Source organism: Anopheles coluzzii, chromosome 3 (assembly GCF_943734685.1).
Source record: "Anopheles coluzzii chromosome 3, AcolN3, whole genome shotgun sequence".
Lineage (NCBI taxonomy): Eukaryota > Metazoa > Arthropoda > Insecta > Diptera > Culicidae > Anopheles > Anopheles coluzzii.
Window position 1 is genome coordinate 28,724,854 of NC_064671.1, and position 23,951 is coordinate 28,748,804.

At 46.9% G+C, this 23,951-nt stretch overlaps 2 protein-coding genes across 4 annotated transcripts; one reads left to right on the forward strand and one right to left on the reverse strand.

The window, feature by feature from the left end:
• The first annotated feature begins 6 nt into the window (after positions 1-6).
• LOC120956373 (uncharacterized) lies at positions 7-19,007 on the forward strand. 3 transcript variants are annotated; one of them, XM_040377788.2, is made up of 4 exons: positions 7-128; positions 15,942-16,796; positions 16,876-17,176; positions 17,254-19,007. In XM_040377788.2, the coding sequence occupies exons 2-4, from the start codon at positions 15,988-15,990 to the stop codon at positions 17,368-17,370; spliced, it is 1,227 nt and encodes a 408-aa protein (XP_040233722.1). In that variant the 5' UTR covers positions 7-128; positions 15,942-15,987; the 3' UTR covers positions 17,371-19,007. The 3 variants fall into 3 exon arrangements, with proteins under 3 accessions (XP_040233722.1, XP_049464652.1, XP_040233721.1); XM_049608695.1 differs by lacking the exon at positions 7-128 and adding an exon at positions 1,581-2,256; XM_040377787.2 differs by lacking the exon at positions 7-128 and adding an exon at positions 8,563-9,550.
• Positions 19,008-20,208: 1,201 nt separating this feature from the next.
• Positions 20,209-21,819, reverse strand: LOC120958717 (trans-1,2-dihydrobenzene-1,2-diol dehydrogenase-like). Its single transcript, XM_040381692.2, has 3 exons — positions 21,374-21,819; positions 20,660-21,198; positions 20,209-20,581 (listed from the first exon to the last, which is right to left on the reverse strand). The coding sequence occupies exons 1-3, from the start codon at positions 21,576-21,578 to the stop codon at positions 20,312-20,314; spliced, it is 1,014 nt and encodes a 337-aa protein (XP_040237626.1). The 5' UTR covers positions 21,579-21,819; the 3' UTR covers positions 20,209-20,311.
• Positions 21,820-23,951: the final 2,132 nt, after the last annotated feature.

The following is a 23,951-nucleotide window of genomic DNA, read 5'->3' on the forward strand; positions in this document are numbered from 1 at the left end:
GTGAGTGTGTGTGAGTGTGTGTGTGTGTGTGTTTGCCAGTGCAGGAGTGCAGCTGGAGGGAGGAAACCATCCTCCTCCAACAGCAAAACAGCAGCCAAAATAGCCGGAAAACTCGACGGTAACGCGCCGTAAGTAGTACCAGCACCAAGCACCAGGCTGTTTTTATCTTCCATTTGACATTCCGCTTGACCTTGGGGAGGGCGCTGGAGCCAGTCAGTCAGCCAGCCAGGTGTGTGTGTGTGTGTGTGTGTGTGTGTGTGCGTTTGCTTAGGCTCCACCAATGGAGCGATTTCGTTTGGAGCACTTTAGAAGAAATTACTGTCCCAGGGAGGTTCGTTTTTGCTTGCAACATTGTAGAAGAAGCGTCCGCGGATCTCAGCAACCGGAAGTTGGTCCAGGACATCAAACGCACACACACACGGTAGTGCCGTGTTATAACGATTACGCAACCGGGACAAGCCCCAGAGTGTGATGCAATTTCGGTACAACATTGTATCCAGTTTTTTTTGTTGGGCCTTCTTGTTATGTATAATGAATGGTAGGAAGGGCCTCTTCAATCAGTACTCGTGATGAGGTAAAGTACTAGCGAGTTAAAGTTGGCAAAATGCGGAGTCAACTCTGATCCGACTCCGAAAGGAAGGTCCACCCAGCATTATACGGAGCCTTTTGGAAATCGTCTGGTAACGTCTGGAATCCTCCGAAGACGTCAGGAAACGCCTGGAATCGCCCGGAGTCCTCCGGAGTCGTCCGGGGTCGGCCGGAGTCGTCCGGAGTCGGTCAGAGCCTGTTTAAGAAGTGTACGCGCAAAGCGAGAGAGGAAAAAAACATTACCCCGGCTGAAAAAGATTCCGACTCCGGCTGACTCTGGAGTCGGTATCGGACCGAGCAATAGCCGGAGTTGGATCGAAATCGTCGGGTACGCTCCAGAGAGCACATCACCAACCTGTGTTACTTTTAGGACTTGTACAAGCAATTTCTGTTCTGAAACGGCAGCCCTAAAAAAATTACAAAATATTCATATTTTGCAGATTTGCTAGAGCGAGAGAACGGACTACCTGGTTTCGATATCTCCAAAGCGCCTTTTGCCTTTTGCTTGACCTTGCGGAGGGACACCACGCTCCACTGTGCCCCGCACGCGCGTCACCGACATCAACAAAACAATGTCGACATTCGGCTGCCAGTGTGTATATATCGTATGTATCCACACCGCTTGCTTTGGGCAGTGCACACAGCTCCAACACAACTGGAGCTGAAGCCGCATCAAACAATACACATACAAGCGCTCGCACTAAAAAAAAAACAACCTGCGTTCGATATGCGTGGCAAACGTTACTGACAGACCCCAAACCGTGAATTGGAGAGGGCAAAACAGCAGTAGCACCAAAAAAAACAACCTTTTCCTCTCCACGTTGGCGTGAGAGGTCCCATCGGAGCAGTTGTGTTTTTTTAGTAGCAAATAGACCGATTCGAATCGCAAGAAGTGGGGACTTACCAGCTTTGAAGCGTTGCTGGTAGATTTGCCGGGATTGTTTGTTCGTTCGTTTAGTATTAGTCCACCTTCTTTTGAAGGGGTGCGTTCTTGTTTTATGGTTGTACCTCTATCCACACTGCACTTGACATCACGGGCTACCGTACCGCGACTGTATGTGTGACTGTGTCTTTGGTTTTTGATGATCGGTGCCAACTTGGATCACCCGGATATCGTGTCGAGCACCTCCGTCGTCGTGTCGCGCTGCTATTTATTGCCAAATCACTCGATGACTACTCGATTCGGAGCAGCACGGCCAGGCTGCACCAATTTCGAGTGATACAGTTTAGTCATTCGGGCGCTGTTGGATTGGAACACACATACAGTACTGCTGCTGCTACTGCTGCTCTACGCAGTCGCCAGTTCCTTCGACCAAGGCAAGCTCTTTTGCAGCTCGCTTCTACCGCACGCGGAGGCCAACAGTCGTACTTCGCGAGTCGTCTCGAGCGCGCACAGACACACAGCAGTGACCGTCTTCCCGGATGTGTGTGTGTGCCATTTCGTTAGTTTGTTGTGGATAGTTGGTGTAGTTCGAAAGTGACCAAACAGCCGTCGTGTTAGTTCAGGGCTGTTGGACGATCGGCGCAGTCGTCGAAAGAAAGAAACACAAGCATTTGGGTTGCAGAAAATTAAAACAGCAAAAATTAAAGCGGATTTACACCGATCGAATTTACTCAACCGGGGTGCAGAGCTTCACCCTTAACAATTTTTGAACCAATAATAACAAGGTAAGAAGAGTGGAATGGAAATGTTTCAAAATAGCATGAGTTCCTGTATCAAACATTAAAAGTTTCTCAAAGATTGTCAGAAAAACAAAACACAGTAAGCAATGTGGTGAATGCATCGCGTTTTCTCACCCGAAACACGGTAGTGGTGAAGGTGAAATAGAAGTGAAATGTGTTGAACGCGCCACGTGCCGGTAGCCGCACGAAACAAAGTGTGCCTTGTTCTTGCCTACGGCAGTTTGCTCCGTAAGGGGCAGGGGGCGCTGATACTATGTAAACCGACTCTTGGCAAGGAAGCATTTCAAGGCTACAAAAAAAAGGGACTAAGAAGCCCCTACTTGGTACTACAAAGCTTGTGCTTTGGATTTAGAGTTTAAATATTTTGGAGTTCCTGAAGTCTCAAATGTTGGTCAAATTTTTCACCCAAAAATCTTCGACAACTTGGCCAAAAAGCCGGTCGTACTGCACCAACACATACATACACACACATTCTCGCTACCTTTCTATTGCCACCGGTATGCATTCTATTTACGGAACCGATTCCCAGCAATGCCTCGTGAATCTCGATGATCACGAGCAAATCAGCTGTTTCTGGTACCCCCCATTTTGCCTTTACCCACTCTTCCGGAAATTCGCTTTCGAAATGTGTTTTAAACCATCCCCTTCTCTTCTACATACTGGTGTTGGTAGTATGGATGACTGTGTGTGTCTGTGTGTGTTGGTGCAGGCCGCACAGGGGTTGAAGCTTTTGAATCATGCGATCCGGGAGTGATCATCGTCTGTCTGTAGCAGACGGTGAAGATCTTGTTTCCCCCGCTGATGAAACGATGAATAACGATGGTCCATTTCCAATTGCATTTATCCTGGGTGCATTTAGGGCGATGTGGGATGACGGTGTGTGTGTGGTCTTTGGTGTGCTGCATCGCACCGCAGACAAGGTGTCTAGAAGGTTCGGAAACCGTTCACTGGTTTCACGTTTCATCCGTACTCATAACACGAAGTAGCTGTGCTGTAAGACGTGATGTAGATGCTGAGAACCTTTGGAAAGGGAGACATATTGGACTTGATTGCAACTTTGTAATTGGAAGCTCTACACTTGGCAACTTTTATAACAAAATGGGGCTAAAGCTCTGAAGCTCTCTGCTGCAAAATATGGAAAAACGAATACCGAAACTCATCTTATTCAGCGGAAGTTAACGGTATCCATGCTCTAACTGAACGAAGAAATGGTTTTTTGCACAGTGTAAAAAAGAAAATTTTCTTTTGGAAGATAAGGAATGTCGCCGAGGACCATAAAATTTGATTTTGGCCCTTAAGATAGTGAACTCCATCACAGCTCCAGCACAAACACATTAAGTACTTCAATAGGACACAGGAAGTATCTCAGCAAATCATTTAACATCGATTAAAAGCAATGATCCGAATAATGGGGCATTGAGTCAACTGAATCATGTCAACTGAAGCTACAAAAAGTACTAAGAAACACTGAAAATAGAAGTTCTATCCCATCGGCTGTACATTCTCGAGATTTATTCATCAAAATACTGTATATTCTGGTTGATGGAGTATTCAATCTTGTATGTACGAAATGTAGTTATAGTACCAGAAAGACACAAATTACCAAGTAATACTGTACGCTGGATCCAGCAGTTTTGATATACGTTTAATGCATTATTAAGCTATATCTCTTCTGTTCACAATCCCCAAGTACCATGCTTACGTTGTTGATTGTACGAGAAATTGAACCCCAACTAAGCTCCCCAATCATTTCAAAGCTCCTGGAAGCGCTACCACATACACTTAAGGTCCCATCATCAGGTTAATAAAACAATCGACTTCAAACCCTTTTTCCCGCCCGGCATGGATTAGAGGCATGCCGGGTGCCCGGTTCTCAACGACCTTGGTCAATAAAAGGGTTCCCGGGATCGGGAGTGTATTGCTCCACCATCCCAGTCTCAGGTGATAACAGAGACTGGATTAATCGCAACCGCAACAGATCCGTGCACGTGTTATCAGGAGAGAACTTGCGTCTGCTTGATAAGCGGCGGGTGATTCCCTTTCGTTTGTGACGTGACGCCGTGAGCGCTGCCGACAGCCGGCCGGCAGACTGGTCTACGTGCGGTGGGTCAGCGTGCCGCCAGTGTGATCTATGAGCATCTATGGGCTAATGGGTGATTAAAGCGAAAAGGTCACTTCCCAGCAGTAGAAGGCAGCATCGGTCTGTCTGATGACCGAGCACAAACAATATTGAGACGAGTGACGTGACACATACATCAGTTCTCCGCTGCTGTACGCATGGGAAGACAGATAAGCTACAAGGAAGAGTGGTGCTATAAATAGAACGCAACGAAAGGGCGCGCTTAATGATGGCCGAACATGCCACTGTCCGCAGCGGTGTGAATTTGTTGATGTGTGTGGTTGATGTCTCATTTTCCTCTCTAAAAAAGAATGGAAAGTATCATCTTTCACGGCAGTTGGTCCTACATTTGCCATCTGTGATTCAACACATAGCATTCTTCACTCACGTGCACTCTTGGCAGAACCAAGCGCATTTCAGCGTACAACGCCCCACTCTGCAAACTTCCCTGTCTATCGAGCATTATCCGAATAAACAATTGTTGATATCGACCCAACAACACACCCGATACGATCCGATGACGAAGCCGATGTTCACACAGAACATCTACCGTGGACCCCGGTTGTTCTGTAGCGGCACCACGACGGATCACGCACTGATCACGCGTACGCCGGTCACCTTCTGCCACGCCACACACGGAATAACAACCCCTTTAGCCACGGCTCAAGTGTATGTTGGCGTGTGTCATCGAACAACGGGGTGCAACGGCAAACAGTCGCACATGTTTGGTTAGTCATCGGGGCAGACCTAATTACCTTGCACAAGAGCCAACCAGTGTTAGGTTGTTCTAGTTACAGAAAAAAAACAGGAATTATTGTAACGGTTGCATTAACAGAAAAGCACAAAACTCGGCACTGTGATGCTGTGGGTGAGTCTGATTGCTCCAAAAATAACTTCCTCCATGAAGATGCCAAGAGTACATGGGGTCAACGGAATCTGATCTTCTGAAACAAAACGTCAGATGCAGCTTCCTGCCAACAGATCGGCGCCAAGGACATGCTCTCTTCAGTGTGCTCGCTCGAACATCTCGTAGGAGAATGGATCCATTACCGGTAAAGCCCTTGAAGATGATCGTCGGAACTGATCGTATACCGGTTGGGTAAACAACCGCGACGTCACCGCGTACAAACTGAAAGATCATCAACCGGCCATCGCCACCGTACATTTGCATCATTTTCCCCTTTTATACATTCATAATACTTCCTCAAAGTTCTGTGGTTTGCAACACAACACAAGAGAAAGATGTATTCATCGAGAATTCTGCCCCGGCCTGAATTTCCTCCCAGTACTTCCTCACAACCACCTCTGAGTGTGTGAAGGCTACCTGTTTTGAGGTCAAACAGTTGTTTACATATTCGTGTGGCGCAGTCAATGGACCAATCGCTCACGAAACAAACAACGCGATCCCCTGTGGCCGCACTGTGTCGCCTGTGGCAAAGGGAAGATTACATTTCCGATGACTCGAAGGTGTTTTGTTTTTGGACAGTCCATTTTCCCCCCTCATTCCCACGTAACACAATTAGGACAGTATGAGGGCTTAGATAAAGATCGACCGTTTTGTGGTCTGTTTGCGGGTGGGCCGAGTGGTGTCACTTTATCACCCAGCGAAGGACGCCAAAGTCAGATAAACTTATTGACAGCAGCAAAGAAAACAACTCGTCTGTGCCTGAAGAGTTCATTACTTTTGCGGCGATTTGTTTACTTGTTGCTCGCGAAGATAGGCGCTACTGATAGTGTGCGGGCAGCAGCACGTATGAAGATGTTTTGCTTTGACAAAAATACCAAATGACGGAGTATGGGGTTTTTCGCAGAAATAAAAACTATTGGATGCTCCATCAGTTATCGGGAACTATTCCAACCACGTAATGGCGGCTGATGCAATATTCATCTTGCATGTACAACAGCAAGCAAAGAGATCATGCTCTGGTCAGCTGTCAACACTGTCCACACATCCGGTGGGTGCAACGATCGAAATCTAATAATAAAGTCCAAAACCCCTCGGGCCTAATCATCTTTACGACCAGCCCTAATTTGCTGGCAGCAGTGCGGCAGCACGCGCTCGCCCGGTGTCTTAATCACGGTGTCAAGCGGTGATGCATTGAATCCGAATCGACTGCTCATACGAAAATGCCCAGATTGCCGGTACGTTGAAGTCTGATAACGCGTCATAACCTCTTTACGTATGTTCGCTTCCAAACGCATTAATGGGTTCAACTCCGATGAATACTGGGAAGATATCCGCCGGGACGCGCCTGGTACTTGGCAATTTAATTGCCATTGTTACCAATGTATTCTGACCACACCAATAAAGGGTAACGTTTGAGTGGTTAGCAAACAACGCACCTAGACCAATCATTAACTCACAGGTCAGTAAGCACTGGAGTACCTGCGGCGTAGGTGATAATGGCGAGGCGATAAAGTAAACTCCGGCTTCGAAGGATCACGTTTTGATTGGATGGGCTTTGATTGGATTGGAAGCGAGATCTTGCTGTGCTTTGAGTATACTGAAAATTGCATATCTTTTCCTCCTCTTCCTCTTCCACCACTCTATCCAAACAAACCGCACACAGTAACACGATTGACATCAATCAAAGATTTGCAAACTCGCAAGTCGTTCGTCGGAGCCCCTCCAGAGCTCCAAATTGACTCTAATTGGACGGATTGCTCCAGAAACGCCCAGACGGCTTGGGGCCTGCTTCCCACGATCGCGATGACATCTCCAGCGTCTACTAGAAGGCCACTGGATGTCGTGGACTGATGAGGGAATTCCTTTCGTCTGTTACGTGTATATCTCTTCGCCGAGTTAGACCTTTGGGAGGGACCATGGAAAAAAACCTCCACCTTGAGGCTTAATTCAAAGTCGTAAACAAAGTCTTTTTTCTCTTTCTATCCCTGTATTATGGACTCAATCACGCAGCCTTCGAATGTGGCGAGGGTTGATGTATGGGATGCAGCCCTGCGCAAACAAAGTAGCCATTGACACAAAACAACGACGCGCTGTAGACATTCTGAGAGAGGGTGGGAGTTATTACAACGAATATTAGCATTCCGGTCATCAATTGTTGGACATTGGACCTTCCTTAGCTAAGGCGATGCTAGTTCCTACCATCTTGAAAGGTTTGAAAGAGCTTGAAAAGACACAAAGCAACTTTTGCTTCGCGGTATGCACACACGTCCAAATCAGCTGTGCGCCGCCGCCGTGGGAGGAAAGTAGCTGCGGCTTTGCTTGCTGCAAGGTATTCCGCAAGGAGGGTGTAGGTTTTGTGTGGGGTGGCCAACCCCTCCTCTCCCAGAGAAGTAGGCAGTAGGCCTCGAAGACTTTGACCTCTACGGCAAGCCGCAAGTCGCCGTGGACGTCGTCGTGGTATCTTCTTACTCCAACTAGAGCATGATATACACACACACAGACACACACACACACCGGGACTCTTTTTCACTTCCACCGTCGGCGAATCCAAAACAAGCCCCTCCTGCTTCTTCCACCACAAGCCCCGTGTACGGGGTTGGTTCGGTTCCCTCGGCTTGGTCTGATCACTCACTCGCCGCATGATCAGCGAAGGTTTGTAGGCGAGCGCGTGCGCGCCATGGCCTGCTTGGTGGTTGTGGTTGTGTGCGTATATGTTGACATCACGTACACCACACACACACACACACACGCACGCACATAGGGGACAAACAACAAAGAAGAAACGCGAACCGGGGAGCTGCTAATCGCGAAGGACCGTTGTCGCGCGCGAGTTCCGCGATAAGAGCATAATTACCAGCCACCACCGAATTATGCTCTATGCTCGCTACCCCTTTAAATGCATGCCTCCATACGTGTGTGTCTGTGTGTGTGTGCGAATGTCGGGGTTGGAAACCATGATGGTTGAAGCACAGAATAGGAGCGAGCGAGAAGGCACGATGCGTGAGCACAAGCGCCCCGAGAAAGGGATGCAAAAGCGCGCATAAACGCAGGCGCAACCAAAGAAAACACACCAACACACACGCGCGCACACTCCGCACACGATACCGGTTCCGGTGCTGGGTGTAGTGTGGTTGTGTGTGCAATATCATTATTATTTTATGAAAACACACCCCAACGGCACACGCACACACCCAGAAAGCGCGCCCGGGAACGGAACGGAAGGGGGTAGAGAAGCAGCGGGAGCAGGGTTGCGTTTTTACACCACGGCACATCGACCAACGGCACACACTGTTCCGTGCCATTCGCTCGACGGAAAGCAACGAGTTAAGTTCGCCCGTACAAACACGCGAGAAAAGAAAAGCGTAGCCCGTGTTTCTCCCGCTTTGTTCGGCTTCGAAAAGGGGAGAAGAAAGAAAGCAAGCAAAGAAACGCAAGTTTGTTGTTGTTACGCGGTGCAGTAAAATCGGTGCAGTTGAACTTCTTTTCCAGCCAAAAAATCCTGTTTCACCTGAAATCCATCGTCCCTTGGTGCACACAAAGCACTCTTTGATTGTGCAGTTTAAAAGACAACGCTTTTATGCTCAGCCCTTTACAGAGACAGAAAAGGGCCAGGGAAGATCAGTGTGGTTGCAGGTAAAAACGCACCAAAAAGTGATACCAAGACGTAATTTTATCGAAAAAGGAGATAACTTTGAAACACCAAGACACACCACTTACGTGATACGCAAAAAAAAAGAACGCAAGCATAAAGGAAAAACATAAACACACATAATTGTGTTGTCAGTTTTGTACGTCACTGTGTTTGTGTGTGAGAGTGCCTTCGGTTCAACGCATTAGCAGAGTCGTCTGGTGTATCGGAGTGTGCGTTCGTGTGGTGTTGCGACCTGTGGTGAATTTTCATTCGAGAGAGAGAAAAAAAAAAGAAGCGAATTCCCCTGTTCCGCTCGTGCCCACCAACCTCCTGCTGGGAAAAGAGTCGCTTCAAGGACAAAATCGGAGAACACACCGAAGGAACGTGAACAACGGCGATCGGGCAAACGCACCGAAAAGCAAAGCAAACATTGAAAAGCAATCACACGTTTCGAAGAGCTCGCGTGATAAGGGGCCAAGATTCCAAATTGGATAGTTGAAAGAGAAGAAGCAGAAAAAAGTGTAAAAAAGTGAAGTTGGTGAACAGAAAACTGATAAGAAAGTTAATCTCATACCAGCAGTATGGCAGTGCAAGTGGATAATTTGTTACTCTCCGACATTGGGTAATGTTACAATTGGCAACAGTCCGCCTCCTCATTTCCGCTTCTGTACTAAAAAAAAACCCCGTGCTTTACTTGTTGCTGCAAACTCCTTTACCGGGAGGCTCTGAGCGTTTTTCGAGGAAATGGGCTGATACTGATACATGACATAACCACGAGAGGTTTTCGCGACCGGCCGTTAGTGTGTGCGATCGCATGTAACAACACCCCCGCTGCCGGCGTGTTTGAACAGAGCACAGGGCCTGCCTTTGCTGTTTCGCGTACCTCTTTTCTTTTTTGTTTATAAATACGTGTTTAACTGCGTGTAAGATGCTCCTCTCTCAGGGTTCATCCTTCTTTCTCGCTCGCTCCCTCTGACTCAGCGCCAATCCTATTGCCAATCGCGTTTCAGGCCGTCCCGATGAGGATAAACTTTCGATTATTTATGCTACACGGTGGCCTCATTTTTTGTGTCTTCCTTTCCGAGCGTGGCAGGGATGGGGAGCTCGGGAAGGGAAATAGTGTGACCCCAATTTTGGGCGGCGTACAACCGGGACCGGAGGACTTAATTATAGCTTCCGGGGGCCGGGATCTGTCTGTGTTGTTTAGGGTGTACTGATTGCACGATGAGCAGAGATGGGAGAGATGTTACCTAGAATTGTCGAAGAAATTGTTCTTTATTTCGATTTTTGCAAGAATTTTGAAGAATTCCACTGATTTGCGAGATTTAATGTCACGCAGTGAGTCCTCTTTGAAGGCGCCACCGCCAACTACAAATGAGCGTACAGAACTAAACGTTGCCGTAGTAACAACGATCACAGCTTTGTTTGAAATCAAATCAATTCAAATATTTCTCCATTACATTTCACTTGTATAATTGTGCAATTTTGTAATGATGTCATATCCGTAGCTACGGGCAACACATGCTACTGATCTCGTTAGAAACACTTCCGCCAAGTCTCTCTACTGCCAAGTCCGTCCACACCGCAAGGCCGTGTGTGAAATGTTCATTGCTCCCTGGACCCAGCCATCAGAGTAAGCAGTGATGACGGTTAGACAAACTCTCCACCAGCCCCTCCATCTGCCGTTAGTATCGGTCTAGCTTCCTAGCCGTGTTCTATTCTAGGCGAAAGAAATCATTGGAACCGGTTTACAACGCCAAACGGGACTGGACAAAGAGAAATAGAGACAGCGAGAGAGCGTTCAGGTTCTATCTCCAACAACACGCTCCCTTTTGCACACAATGATTGTACGAAAAGAACGGTTTACTTAGTAGCATAATATTGTTGCAAAACTTCCATCCAACCAAAACCATCTTCATCATATTTATCGTATGGTTTGATTCGTAACGAACTGATGAAACTCCAAAACCGAACGAGTTTGCTTTTAACCCCTTTCCAGCAGGAGTGTTTTGTTCTTGCTTTGCCCTTGAATGCATTATTTAAATGGGTTTGTTCTTTTTTAGAATTCGATGAAACTGTTCGATTGTTTTGCATTTAAAACGAATGACGCTGCTTGAATTTGTATTCATCCAACCATGACGCGGGTGTTTGTTGAAAGCTGCAGGAGTTTGTGTTTGTTCGGATTCGAGTGCTTACTATGCCTTTTTATGTCTTGTTTTTTTTTTCTTTTAGCAATTGGAACTCCATTAGTCTAAGTAGCACATTCTATTTCTTTTATTGTTTTGCAGTTTGTTTTGCACAACAAAACCAATTAAATAATTTTGCTCAGTTCTAATTCCTATAGAGTTCTAATTTCCAATACGAAAAACAAAGTGAAATCTATTAGCGTTTATTTTTGCGAGTAATTTGGCTGTACTTGCTTTAAGCCGATCCGGTTCAAAGGACCAAAAAATGACGTCACACCGCGTCTGCTTGTGTAAAAAGTATTACTTCTAATTTTGATATTTTCTTATTTCAATCTTAATTAATTAAATTTGTTACCTTTATCTTGTGTAAAATACTAAAAAGCGCTCAAGCTTCTTTAGAATGATGCAAAACACTGTGCAAACTTTGTGTTCTTTCCTAATGACGACCATGGTTGCTCCATTCATTGCCCCTTCCCGTCAAAGATTACGATTAAATGGCTTGATTCGAAGGCTCAGATCGATGACGTGCGCTTGCACCAAAACGGTGCCTGCATCACAATCAATCGACCTCGTCTTCAATTGATCCGATAAGCGGTTGGTTTGGAACGATGTGCACCGGGGCCCATCGACTTTGGTTCGCGTCGAGCATCTTATCTTTTGATTGGCCGCCGTTCATGCACTGCTTTGCTTTGTTTTGGTAAATACGCACCCGTTACAGAATCAAAAGCACACATCGGGTCGGGTACAGGCCGGGTGAGGGTTACAGGGAGATCATCTCCCCCCCCCCGCTGTAGTTCACAAAACCACCCCCCACAAACACATGAACTAGATTTCTAAAATTAGCCGACCCGCCGAGATTTCACCTCTCGATTATCGACGCCACGGTTCTCGCTTCTGTTTTGTGTTATTGTTGTACATCGGCAAAGAGGGAGCGGTGGTGAGAGAGACCCTTGAAGAAACCGTTTTGTTCCGATGCACTCTGGCGGGTGTAGTTGCACGTGACCCTCGGAGGAGGGGGTCTTTTTTGCAACGCCTTTATCAAAATGCTTTGCCACTTTTCCGCGCGTAACGTAAATATTAAAGGGCAAGTTCTTAGCTCTCCCTCTCGCTCTCTCTCTCTCTGTCTTCCTCTGTCTCCGTCTTCTACTCTATCGCTTCTGCTACTCTTGGTGGGTGGGGGGGGGGGGAGCCACTCTGGTCTGTGCGATCGTTTCCGGCTGTTTGCGCACAAAGCTCGCATCGATAGTGACAGCAGCAGCAGCGACGACGCCAAACGACGACGCCTCGTGTCAGCCATTTTGACGTGCGCTCCTTCCATTAATGTGTTCCCTGCTGCTGCATTAACAAGTTGCTTTTTTTTGCAAAACGAACGGGGCAGCAAACATGGAATAAAATTTACGTAATGGCTTTTTAAATCTTCTCGCTGAACGGCGCCGTGATGCTTAATAAAGCGAGCCGAGAAATCTTGTACTGCGCGCCGACACGTGCCGTTTGGACAGTTCCAACCGGTCGTGGGAGTTATCTATTTGCCAAAGGTTGCTTGCGTTGACGTGCGATTTGAATCGATAAAAAAGGCACACTACTGTGGGGAAAACTGTTTCCGCAATCACACACAGCGTTATCGCACGTTGCATGGCCGTTCGGGGCCAACGGTGCACTCTCAAGCTTCGAGTATTACACAGGGTACAGCTGATAAACGGTTGTTTGCCCCTTCAACAATTGTCTCCCTCCGTAAAGCATACAAATTGCAACCCGTTGCGCTTTATTTTGCCCAGTTAATTGACAGCTTCAATTGTGAAATTTCGCACATTTGCAACAAAACATACACGAAATACAGTTTGTTAATTTAATTTGTTTGGTTTTTATCATCCATCCAAACACCAATGTTTATCACACCAAATGCTTATCTTTTGTGGAGGAAGTTTTTTGTTCTACCTACCATCCCATCTACTGCCGGTCTTATCTAATCACGCTAGAATGATGATTGGCCGTCTAGTGAAACATTCTACACACGATATGCCGTTTTAAAGCCTTTCCACAAAGCAATGAGATGTTGTCGTGTTACCAAAGCATCTTTAACGTAGTTTGTTGGGTTGCAGGCTATTTTTCTCATTTTTGTTTATTTTCTCGAGTTTCATTGGCGTCATTGGGTCCGTCATGTGCAATTGACCCAGGTTGAACTTCGTGAAGGAGACGTATTTGTTTGCAATACTATCCAGCTGGCGGCATAAGTTGTTAGAGATGCGACTAATTTGAAAACAATGCCAATGGCTTGGTAGAAACTAAAGAGAAAGACTTACATTAACTGAATCTAAAGATAAGGAACCAGCTGTAAAGACTTCGGATGACTTCATATAGTGTGACGTAAAGTGTCCTTAAAGATGGAGGCGCCTGGTGTTGTACAATGTTTGAAGGCTTTCGCACAGCAGAGATACACAAATTGAATCAGAAGTTCATGACATTGATTGAAGAACAGATTGTTAAATTATTTTTTGAAAGTCTCAGAAATGTGTTGAAAATAGATGAAGAAAACAATCGTTAGTTTTTTTTTCGATTATTGATAGTAATCTCTACTCTTTGTTACTAATATTCTACATACTAGCGAAACTTGGACTGGAGAGTCTTCTATAAGAGAGAAAAGGTCCTGATCAGTAGTGTTAGAGTTACTTGCTTTAGAGATAATTAAAAACTCCTTGCAAGCATGTTTCCCCCCTAGCTATAAGCAAAACTTCGTTAAGTCATTGACTTCAAATATTTGCTGATATAGTAGGTGGTGTAGCATTTCTCATTTCAGCGTTTCTTAGTACTCTTGCGGTACTCTTGCCGTAGGAGCAGTCGCTTAGAAATGAACTAACGGCCTTGCTCGCCTGCCGGTCGTCTTCAGTGCACGTGGGATCCAATTACCCAATTCTTGGTCATTCCCATTACTTTTAATCCATCGCTAAGTCGAGTGTCTTCCAAGTGTCCTCTGGATGTGTTCGCGCAGGCTTTTGTGTAGGGTTTTGGGAACTTGGGCTTCCATTCCTAATTTCTACTATTAAACTCCCTCACTTCAAACAAATCACTTTAAACCTCAAGAATAGCTACCACCTTTTCTTCTTAAATCCAATAACCATTTATAAACTCTTCGTAAAAATACGCTTTCTGTTATAAAAGTTGACATATATAAAGGCTACAAAAAACATTAGTCATTTGTGAGCAATACAGGATTTTCCAAGAGTTCTCATAACTGTGGGACACTTTATTGACTTTTTCTTCCGTGAAATGAACTTATATCAATGGGAATTGGACTCTATAGCACCCTTGCTGGACAAATCCAATAGGAATTTCCAAAGAGCCTGTCCAAAACCGGGTGCCATAGAGTCCAATTTCTAACATATGAAGTTCACTTCGCATAACAAAGAGTCTAGGAAGTGTCCCACAACTATGAGAACCCCTGGAAAACCCTGTAAAAACAGCGAATGCCTAAAAATGGCACTTCCAAATGAGAGTGTTGCCTGATGAAACAATCATGCCAAATACACAAGTGGCGACATCTGACGGTAAAACGCTACGAACTTATTACTGTATTACTTATCATTTTTGGAATTTGATTGAATTTGAACTTTTTTTAAGATTCTTGTACCCTAACATCAGCATCCGAGTGTACGGTAATGCCACCTGGGTTTCATCCCGTTTCGTAACAGCTCTTCCATACATCTTCCCTCAAATCTACTACCACACTTCCCCTTTGCAACAATGTGCTCCAACGGCCCCCGGTTCTGTGATGCGTCAGAAAAGCATCAATCATACACTTCTGCGCTTAGCCAAACCATCTCGGCCCGGTGTTAGATAATCGAAATGTCGGTTGGTTTAGGTTGGTGTTCGATTTTACTAAAAACCCAATTGCTAACCACCCACCCACCAATTGGTTTTGGTTTGGTGTTGATGCTGCTTCATTCATTTGCGGCAGTGTTTGTCAGCGGCACCGAAGCAGCCGAGTAGAGTTTGTTTGTCTAATAATAAAACTGGGCAAAGCAACAAATGATGATGGTCCCGTTTTTATTTTGGCTGCTGTTGCCGCTCTCGCAGTCGTTTCGTGTTCGTGTGTGTGTGTTTGTGTGCGGCACTGTGGTATGTTTTGTAACGCTGAAGCGTTGCTCGCCACATACACTAAGGAAGGAACACATGTGTTTACATTCCGTGGCCGAGTTGAACGTTCTGTCCTGCTGGATAATTGGATGGAGGAGGAAATTCTCTGCCACCCTGTACGTACGCTTGAGATCAATTAACTCCGAAGGAAGTAAAAGGAAAAAGGGAAAACTGCTGTTTACCGATTAGTCGTCTAACGATGATGATCGGATTTGAATTTCTTCGGTCGATGACGCGCTACCAGTTTTGCAACATAGTGTAGCCCGCGCAGTGGTTTCGTAGTGGTTGTGGTGGTGGTGGTGGTGTCGCGGTTGACAGCTGTCAGATTCCCGCAACCCGGCACACACTGTTGTTGTGTGTCATGTGAGCCTCGCTTTACGTCGCTGAGAGGGAGAGAGAGTCACGCTGTTCACGCTCGCTCGCTCTCTCTCACCCACGAAAATGGTTCGACAAACTGACAAGGTCCTTGAAGGTCAAATGTGATGCGGCCGCCAAATTACTTAACCGCGCGACCACTGCAACGAGAATGTCCGCAAAAGGAAACAATTCATTCAGCGGTTAGGACGTTCGATTTTTTGCTTCCCTTCTCTCCCATTTTGTCCTCCCAAGAGGTCTGCTTTTCCATTAGCATAGAAGGTAAAGAACATTACTAACATCTTCTTTCGTCTCTTCTTGCTCCCCTCTCTCTCTCTCCAGCCGTTCAATATCGTTGGACACCGCGACACGCCTCAGAAACGCCGCCATGAGCAAGCTCATCCGCCAGGTGTCGATCGAAACGCCGGCACCGAAGCTGAAGGACTGTGTGCTGAATCTGGTCGTGCCGGTGCCGGACACGCCGGCCCAGGGCGCCCGCATCCTGGTCGTCTATGCCGGGGCCTGCTACCGCAAGAACCAGTCCACCTCGATCTCGTCCATCAGCAGCCAGCTGTCGGACACGGGCGACATCACCACGTCGCTGCATCTGCTCGCGAAACAGATGCAGAGCGGCAGCTTCACCAGCATCAGCGAGGAAGGGCCGGACAGTACGCCGCCCCAGCACCATCAAACGTCGGTCGCCATCCAGCACAACCCGCAGGCGCATCAGGGCGTCCGGGATGGGGCACTGTTTCCCGGGTTTGAGGTGGCGGGCGTGATTGAATCACTCGGCAGCGAGCTGAAACCGGACTGCGGGTTTAAGGTGGGCCAGCGGGTGATTCTGTACCCGTACGAGGGCGTCCCGCACGGCTACTCGGAGCTGATGGTGGTGCCCGACCTCAAGTATCTGATCCCGATCCCGGACGAGCTGCCGCTGGCGGTGGCGGCCACCCTGCCGACCGGTGCGCTGCTCGCCCAGAGCGCCATCATTGCGGCGCACAAGATCGTGGACGAGCTGCTGAAGAGCCGGCCGGGCGAGAAGGTGAAAATACTGATCGTCGGTACGGGCGGGCTGGCCCTGTGGGCGGTGCGCATTGCGGCGCAACACTTCTACACACCGGCGACCAAGGACAAGATACAGATTACGGTCGCAAGCCTGCGGGACGAGGGTTTCCTTGTGGCGAAGAAGTGCGAACGGTGAGTGTCGTCTAAGATGCCTTTGCATGCGTTAAGATTGCGCTCCAAATTCACATTTGCTTTATTCGTTCGCTCGCAGGGTAAACATCGTCCAGTGGAACGAGGATCTGTACGAGAAGCAGCTGATCGAGCGCACGCATGACGCTTGCGACGGGCTGGTCGACATCGTGATCGACTTCGGCACGACGTCGCGCAGCTTGCACCGGTCGATGCAGTGCCTGACCAAGGGCGGCCACATCTTCATCAGCGACGAGGTGGCGGAAAAGCTGCTGCCCAAGTTTAGCAAGCGGGCGGAGGAGCGCGGCCAAACGATCGAGGCCGCCCCGACCGGTACGATCGAGCAGCTGCATCAGCTGGTGAAGCTAGTTTCTTCCAATGAGGTATATGCAGGACATAGTAAAGTGGATGGAATGTTCGGGCAAGGTTGTTAAACTTCCTTTCCATCTTTTTCCAACAGATTGAACCACCGCCACACTCAGTATTTCCCTCGGATCAGGCCGCCGATGTGGTGCGCAAGCTGGCGAGCTCGGAGATTCCCGGACGTGCCATCCTGAAATTCCATGATATCGAGTAAGAGCCCCACCCAATCACCTTCATCACGCCCCAACATCGCATACATAGATATATATAGAGAGTCAAGTATGCTGTATGAAAGAGGGAGAGAGTGCGAGAGAGACAGCAGAAGAGAAAAAGAGTAGATTCAACCTTTCCTAAACGCCTCCCCAGTAGGATTGTTTTGTATCCTAACTTTCCTCATCATTTGATTTTCTCATATCTTCCTTCGTGGATTTATCTTTTAGTTTGTAAGCAAACCAATGCAAACGATGCCTCAATCATTTGCTGGACAGAGAAAAAAAGAGAGAGCGAGGAAGAAAACATAGTCAAAAAAAGCAAGCAAATGAAACAAGCTGCTCTGATGATTGCGTGCGCTAGTTTGTAGTGAAAGTGTAAGAAAATGCAGCAAAAAAAAAAAAATGGAAGAAATATGTTACTAAGCAGGACGAAGAGAACACTTAACTTAGCAGCAAACATTGGAATATCAAGCTGGGAAAATCGTCCCCCAAACCTCAACAACAAAAAAACAAGTATTCATTTTTACTAAATGAACTACTCTTACTCTAGTAACTCGGTGTCATGTAAAATTAAAACAAAACAAACCCACTATCAATCAGTAACACACAAAATTCGTGAAACGGAGAAAAAGCGATCTTTGCGGCCGCCGAAGCAAATTGGTTGAATTGGATTAATTTTATCGTTTGTTTGTTTGTGTTTTTTTGTTAATATTAAGTGGACGAAACTGTAACGCTTCAAAGGGGAAATCCTCTATAGTCTCATTAGCACCACCAGCAATAATTTGGCACACGGTTGCCTTTTTATCAACTCCCAAAAAAGAGAGAGAGAGAAAAAATGTAACATTTAGCGACTACTACGCGTTACTAATTTCAATGTGATTTATAAATACGGTACCGAGAAGATTCAAATTATTTTACCTTTTTTCCCCCTTTGCAATCATGAAGGAGAGAAGAGGAGATCATAATGGAAAGAGAATGGAAAGGAAAACTTTATTGTGTTGTTACCTCTTCCACCTCAAAAAAAAAAAAAAAACGCAGAAAACAAAACGTTAATCATACCTAAAAACACATGCAAACGTTATGATGAAATAACATAATTGAAGATGCAATGATGAAGGTAACGATGAGCTATCGTTAGTCGAATCGAGTGTAAGTAGTGAGTACAACAAAAAAACACATACACACTGAAACGCTTGTGAAGAAAAGGAAAAGGCAAAAGAAACTAAAGAAAAGCACGCTAGTAGTGTGAGGAAGCGGACAGCCAGGACACAGGACAGGGAAGGACGTTGGTGTATTGACAGCCCAGCGTGCTGAGGTTTCGTGTATCCCTTTCGCTTTCCCGATCCTGGACAGTGTTGGTTTAGTGTTTAGTTGATAACTTAATAGTTTGTAAAAGTGTGCGTTCAAAATGGGGTTTGTGCGCAACGATCTCCCTGAAACGATCGCCCCCTCACCCCACACACCTCTCCCACGGGAGGAAGAATGCTTGAACGGAAACAGCAGACGGCAGCAGAGCACTGGTATGATGTCTGTGTGTGTGTTTGGGAGAAGTAAAAATGCGGCAAAGTAATGTGTATTATTGGTAATGAGTTAAAACAGGTCAACACTGAAAATAAAGAACTGTATAGAAGTTACAAAATGGCCAACACTGGGGGATTCAAGGGTGCGGTAATGATGATATCACATCTGTAAAGCTCTACGACAGATGTCACAGGAACGTTGCAATGCCGGAAAACACACACCAGAGCGTTCTCTAAACGCGATCAATGCGTGATCAGAGCACATGTTACTTCAATGCCTCTATAGAATGCATTATACAACACAGTCATCCAGAAGGACTACTGGAGTTTTAACAGAGGACTACTATTTCTGGAGAATCTAATTCCAAGGCTGAAGATGAACTACGAGCTTAAGCAGTTGATATCGTGATGATCAAGAGGAAGATCTTGTATCAAGATGACAAAATCCAAGTAAAATGTGATGCCTCAAAAATTGAAAAGATAATTACTATGGCGAATATAAAAGAGCTATTTCTAAGAAGTCCGGTCCGGGCCGGTCTGGTGGTACAGTCATCAACTCGTATGACTTAACAACATGCCCGTTATGGGTTCAAGCCCCGAATAGACCGTGTGCGCCCATACGTAGGTAGGATTGATAATCCTGCTATGGTAGCAATAAGTCACTGAAAGTCAAGCTCACTTCACTAGTGAGTACAGGCAGGCCTTGACCGACAGCGGTTGTTGTGCCAAAGAAGAAGAAGATTTCTAAGAAGTTAAGAAGATCTATCATACGAGATGTACATCTTAGGAGACCAATCTTAGGCCCAAGATATGTGTTTAAAGGTACATGGTTTTAATGGTTTTTGACACTTTTTTAAGGTTATTTAACAGATTCCCATTTTTCGATCCTAATCATCCTAAGATAACAAAATATTTTTTCATAATTTTTCCTAAATGTCATTGTCATCAAGAGACGTTGTCCCAACAAATGGGAGGGACACATTCTAAATTATTTGGATTATGGTTATGATTGATATAACTGTTGAGAAAATGTTCTAGAACCTTTTTCAAAAGCCCTGAATGCTCCAAAAAGACATCCAATGGAGGAAAACCCTAACAAGAACAAGCAATGCACGATCAATACATCTTTCACTATCGCACAAGCTTTGTGGAAAGTCAAACCACTGGCAGAAGACACTTGTTACGATGAAGACAACAAGAACTTGCTGTACATTCCTCGAGAACAATGATCGAGAAAAGAGTGTGAAACATCCTTTAAAGACTATGAATAAGCTAACCATGACATGGTAAATAATTCAGCGAGAAGAAAGAAAGAGTAGCTTGAATTCTTCCCACGGGAGACTTTTGTATTAACGCTTTGTACCTTAATTGTAGAAATTCTAAACGTACATACACAACGAGAACACTTCCGCAAGATCAGCTCCTAGCTCTTGTAGATGTAGTCTTCCGGCATTTCCACCCCGATCTGCTTCCGGATCGCGTCCTGCACGCCGGCAATCGCCAGACTGTCCTGGTGCGATACGGACGGTGACTCAAGCTCACCCGCCAAGATGCGACGGCGCGTCTCCTCCGCCTCGTACCGCAGCCCTGCGCTGTTTTGCAGAATACATTCCACCTTGGGCGTCGGCAGCGGGTACGATCGCACCGTACCGTCCACGTCCGTCAGCTCCGTGGGGCACCAAAAGTCGTGCAGCTGCAGAAGAGGAAAAGTAGAAATCCATTATCAAAAACCATCACCTCCAAAGGGGTTACTGCTTCATCCCACACGCACCGTAATCGAACCCTTCGTGCCGATGATGACGGCCGTATTGGGCAGCTTGTCAATCGCGCTCGTCCGTATGTTTGCCACCCCACCCTGCGGGAAGTGTAGCTTGGCCGTGATGCCCACATCCACGCCCTCGTCGTTCAGCTGGCCGGCCGCCTCGATCTTGACCGGTTCCGCCTGAAAAGCCCACATCGCCACCTGGATCGTGTACACGCCCAGATCCAGCACCGTCCCGCCGCCCAAACTCTTCATCCGCACGCGCTCCACATGCGTCAGCGGAAAGCCAAACTGTACCTCGACCCGCTCGATCCGTCCCAAATCCCCGCGCCCGATACGCTCGCGCAGGTGGATGTAGCTCGGGAAAAACCGTGACCAGATCGCCTCCATACAGAACCGGCCCCGTTCGCGGGCAAAGTCGAGCAGTGCCCGGGCCTGGCCGCGATTCACACACAAAGGCTTCTCACAAAGGACGTGCTTGCCGGCTTCCAACATCATCCGGCTGACCTCGTAGTGTGCGTTATTGACCGTGCCGACGTACACGACATCTAACAGGGAAGGGGAAGAAAAACGGACCAAATCGGTTGTGAATAATGTCACGATCATCATCTGCCCACGTGTGCGAGAGCGACGATGAGCCAGCGGTTTCGTCGTTTGAGACCGTGAATGCTGCGTGAGCTCCTTCTCATCCTTCTCACGATCATACTAGAACGATTCACTTACCCACCTCCGGATCCTTTGCGATCGCTTCGTAGCCCTCGTAGAACCGGGGAATGCCGTGCAGTTCGGCAAACTTTCTTGCATTTTCCAACCCACGGGCACCGACCGCCACCAGCTGATGGTCGGCCGCCGGCAGCGTCGACACGGCACACGCAAAGTCGTGCGATATCGTACCGGCACTAACAATTGCCCAGCGTAATGGTGCCATCGTTGTTTCACTCTGATAACGCTTCTTCCGAAATACACGCACGCAAACTTTCACTTTCGACTGTTTCGCGTGCAATGCGCTGCCTTCGCTTGAGCAACCTGCTTGGCTTTGGTTTTTGGCGACGTGAAGACGACGTTCGCGACGCACACGTCCACACTCTACGCTGTCGTGTACTGTTCGCTCGGGTGGGAAATACCGCGCAATTTGTATCGAGAATCGTCGGTTCTCGGTTCGGATAGTGGCGCGAAGGTACTAACCCTTTTAAACGGGTGGTGCCATTGTGTTCGATGATCAGCGGGAAGGGGTGCTCTTTTATCTGCTCACACACACACACACACACCCGCGCGCGGTGGTGTTGGTATGTGCCGATGCACTGTTTTGCTACGAGAAGGCGGTACACAACGGACCGTGTGACGAGCAAGCTCCAAGGATGTGCTCCACAAGGCTAACACGGCAACAGGGGGAGGTGTCCGAGGTGTGGGAGATGATATGGCCACCCGTGTCATTATCTTATCTTCCGGTATATATCTTGCTTCCCGATTCGGCACAATGATGTAATTTATTGTTCAATAACTGTGTGGTTCGCGTGGCTTATCAGGGGGAGAAGGAACACATACAAATAACTACACCTGGATTGGACCCAGTCAATCGATTTCACGGTGTTTGATAATTCAGTTTAGCGTCACCTTTAGCGTCATGTATGTGTTGCCTCGTTTTGGGAGGTAGAGTGTCAGTTGTGAAATTTATCACGCGATCGAACAGTGATCATGAGTGAGAACAAAATAATTGACCGGAAGCAGCAGTCCAAAAGAGCATATTTTCCAGATTTGTTGGGAAAGAAAAGGAAGCGATGTAGAATTTCCAGTGTCACAGTACAGATACATCGAACTATCAAACTTCCAGGCATTGGCGTAACAACCTAAAGCTGTGATGATCATGTTGGTTTTGCGCAGGCTTTTTAGGGGAATATTCTTCTTCTTCTTTTTCAGTGGCCAGCTCACGGATGAACGGATGATGTCATGGTTCCATCCTTATCTACCCCCACAATATACATACAGATCCTTATGCCGGACTGCTTGTCGCTTAGAAGCAACTGCTTGGTAAGACAGGAGTCTTTAATCCTCTACACAAACACCACCGTCAGAATGGGCGGTTCAACAAGACCGTCCTGAGGATACTTACTTACTTACTTACTTATAGTTATGTGTCGTGTCTGTATTCAGCCATCTTCTCCAAGATCTGCCGCATGGTGAAGATCTGCTCAGTGGTTGATTTTCCGTTTCGGAATCCTCTTTGATAGTTTCCGACTATCCCTTCGACGTGCGGGACAAGACGATCCTGAAGGATCAGGGAGAATATTTTATAGGCGGTATTCAACACCGTAATACCCCTGTAGTTGTTGCAGTCCAACCTGTCTCCCTTCTTGTATATTTGGGTAGATGATGCCGAGATTCCAATCACAAGGCATCGATTCGCTATCCCACACCTCAGTAAGAGATTTGATGAATCTCGTTTTCTAGTCGTGCACCTCCATTCTTGACCAGTTCGGCTGCAATTCCGTCGGTTCCGGGTGCCTTGTTATTTTTCAGCCGACGGATAGCCTTTTATGTTTCTTCTATGCTAGGTGGCAGTAGCATGTCACCATCTGCTAGTGGCGCTTCTAGCTGTTCGCTAAACTGGTCATTGAGTAATTCATCAAAGTACTGAGCCCACCGCGAGAGGACCTCTGGCTGGTTACTGACCAGATCTCCATCCTTGTTGCGACAGCAGGTTACCTTAGGTACAACGTTGTTTCGGTGACCTGCTATCGCTTGGTAAAACTTTCGTGTCGGTCCGTACGCCTCTCTGGTTTGTTCGAGTTCCCGCATGTTTTGCTCTTCCAAAGCATGCTTCTTGGAGCGGTGAACTCGTTTCTCTTCGCGTCTGAGCCGTGAATATTCCTCTGCGCATGCCCGCGTTCTATGCCGTTGCTGTATTGCTCGGTATGCAGTATTCTTACGTTCGGTCACTTGTCTGCATTCATCGTCGAACCAGCCAGATTTGGTGTTGCCACGACGTGGTGGGAGTATATTTCTTGCACAGTTTATTATTTTTGTTTTTAGAGCGTTCCACCTCTCGTTCGTAGTTTCATATCTGTTTTCTGGTAGTAGAGACTCTTCTAATGCGGTTTTAAATTCCTGTTGGACATTAATGTCCCTTAGAGAGTCCGTGTTGCGCCGATTCCTAGATTCCGTCCCGAGGATACACGATTCAAACACGCCAAGAAGGCTTCTAGAGTCTGTAGACTGTATTCCAAGGATTGAATAGATCGTCATGAATAGGCACGATTCCACTCCACAATACGTCACCAGAACTCCTCCATCATCCTGTGGT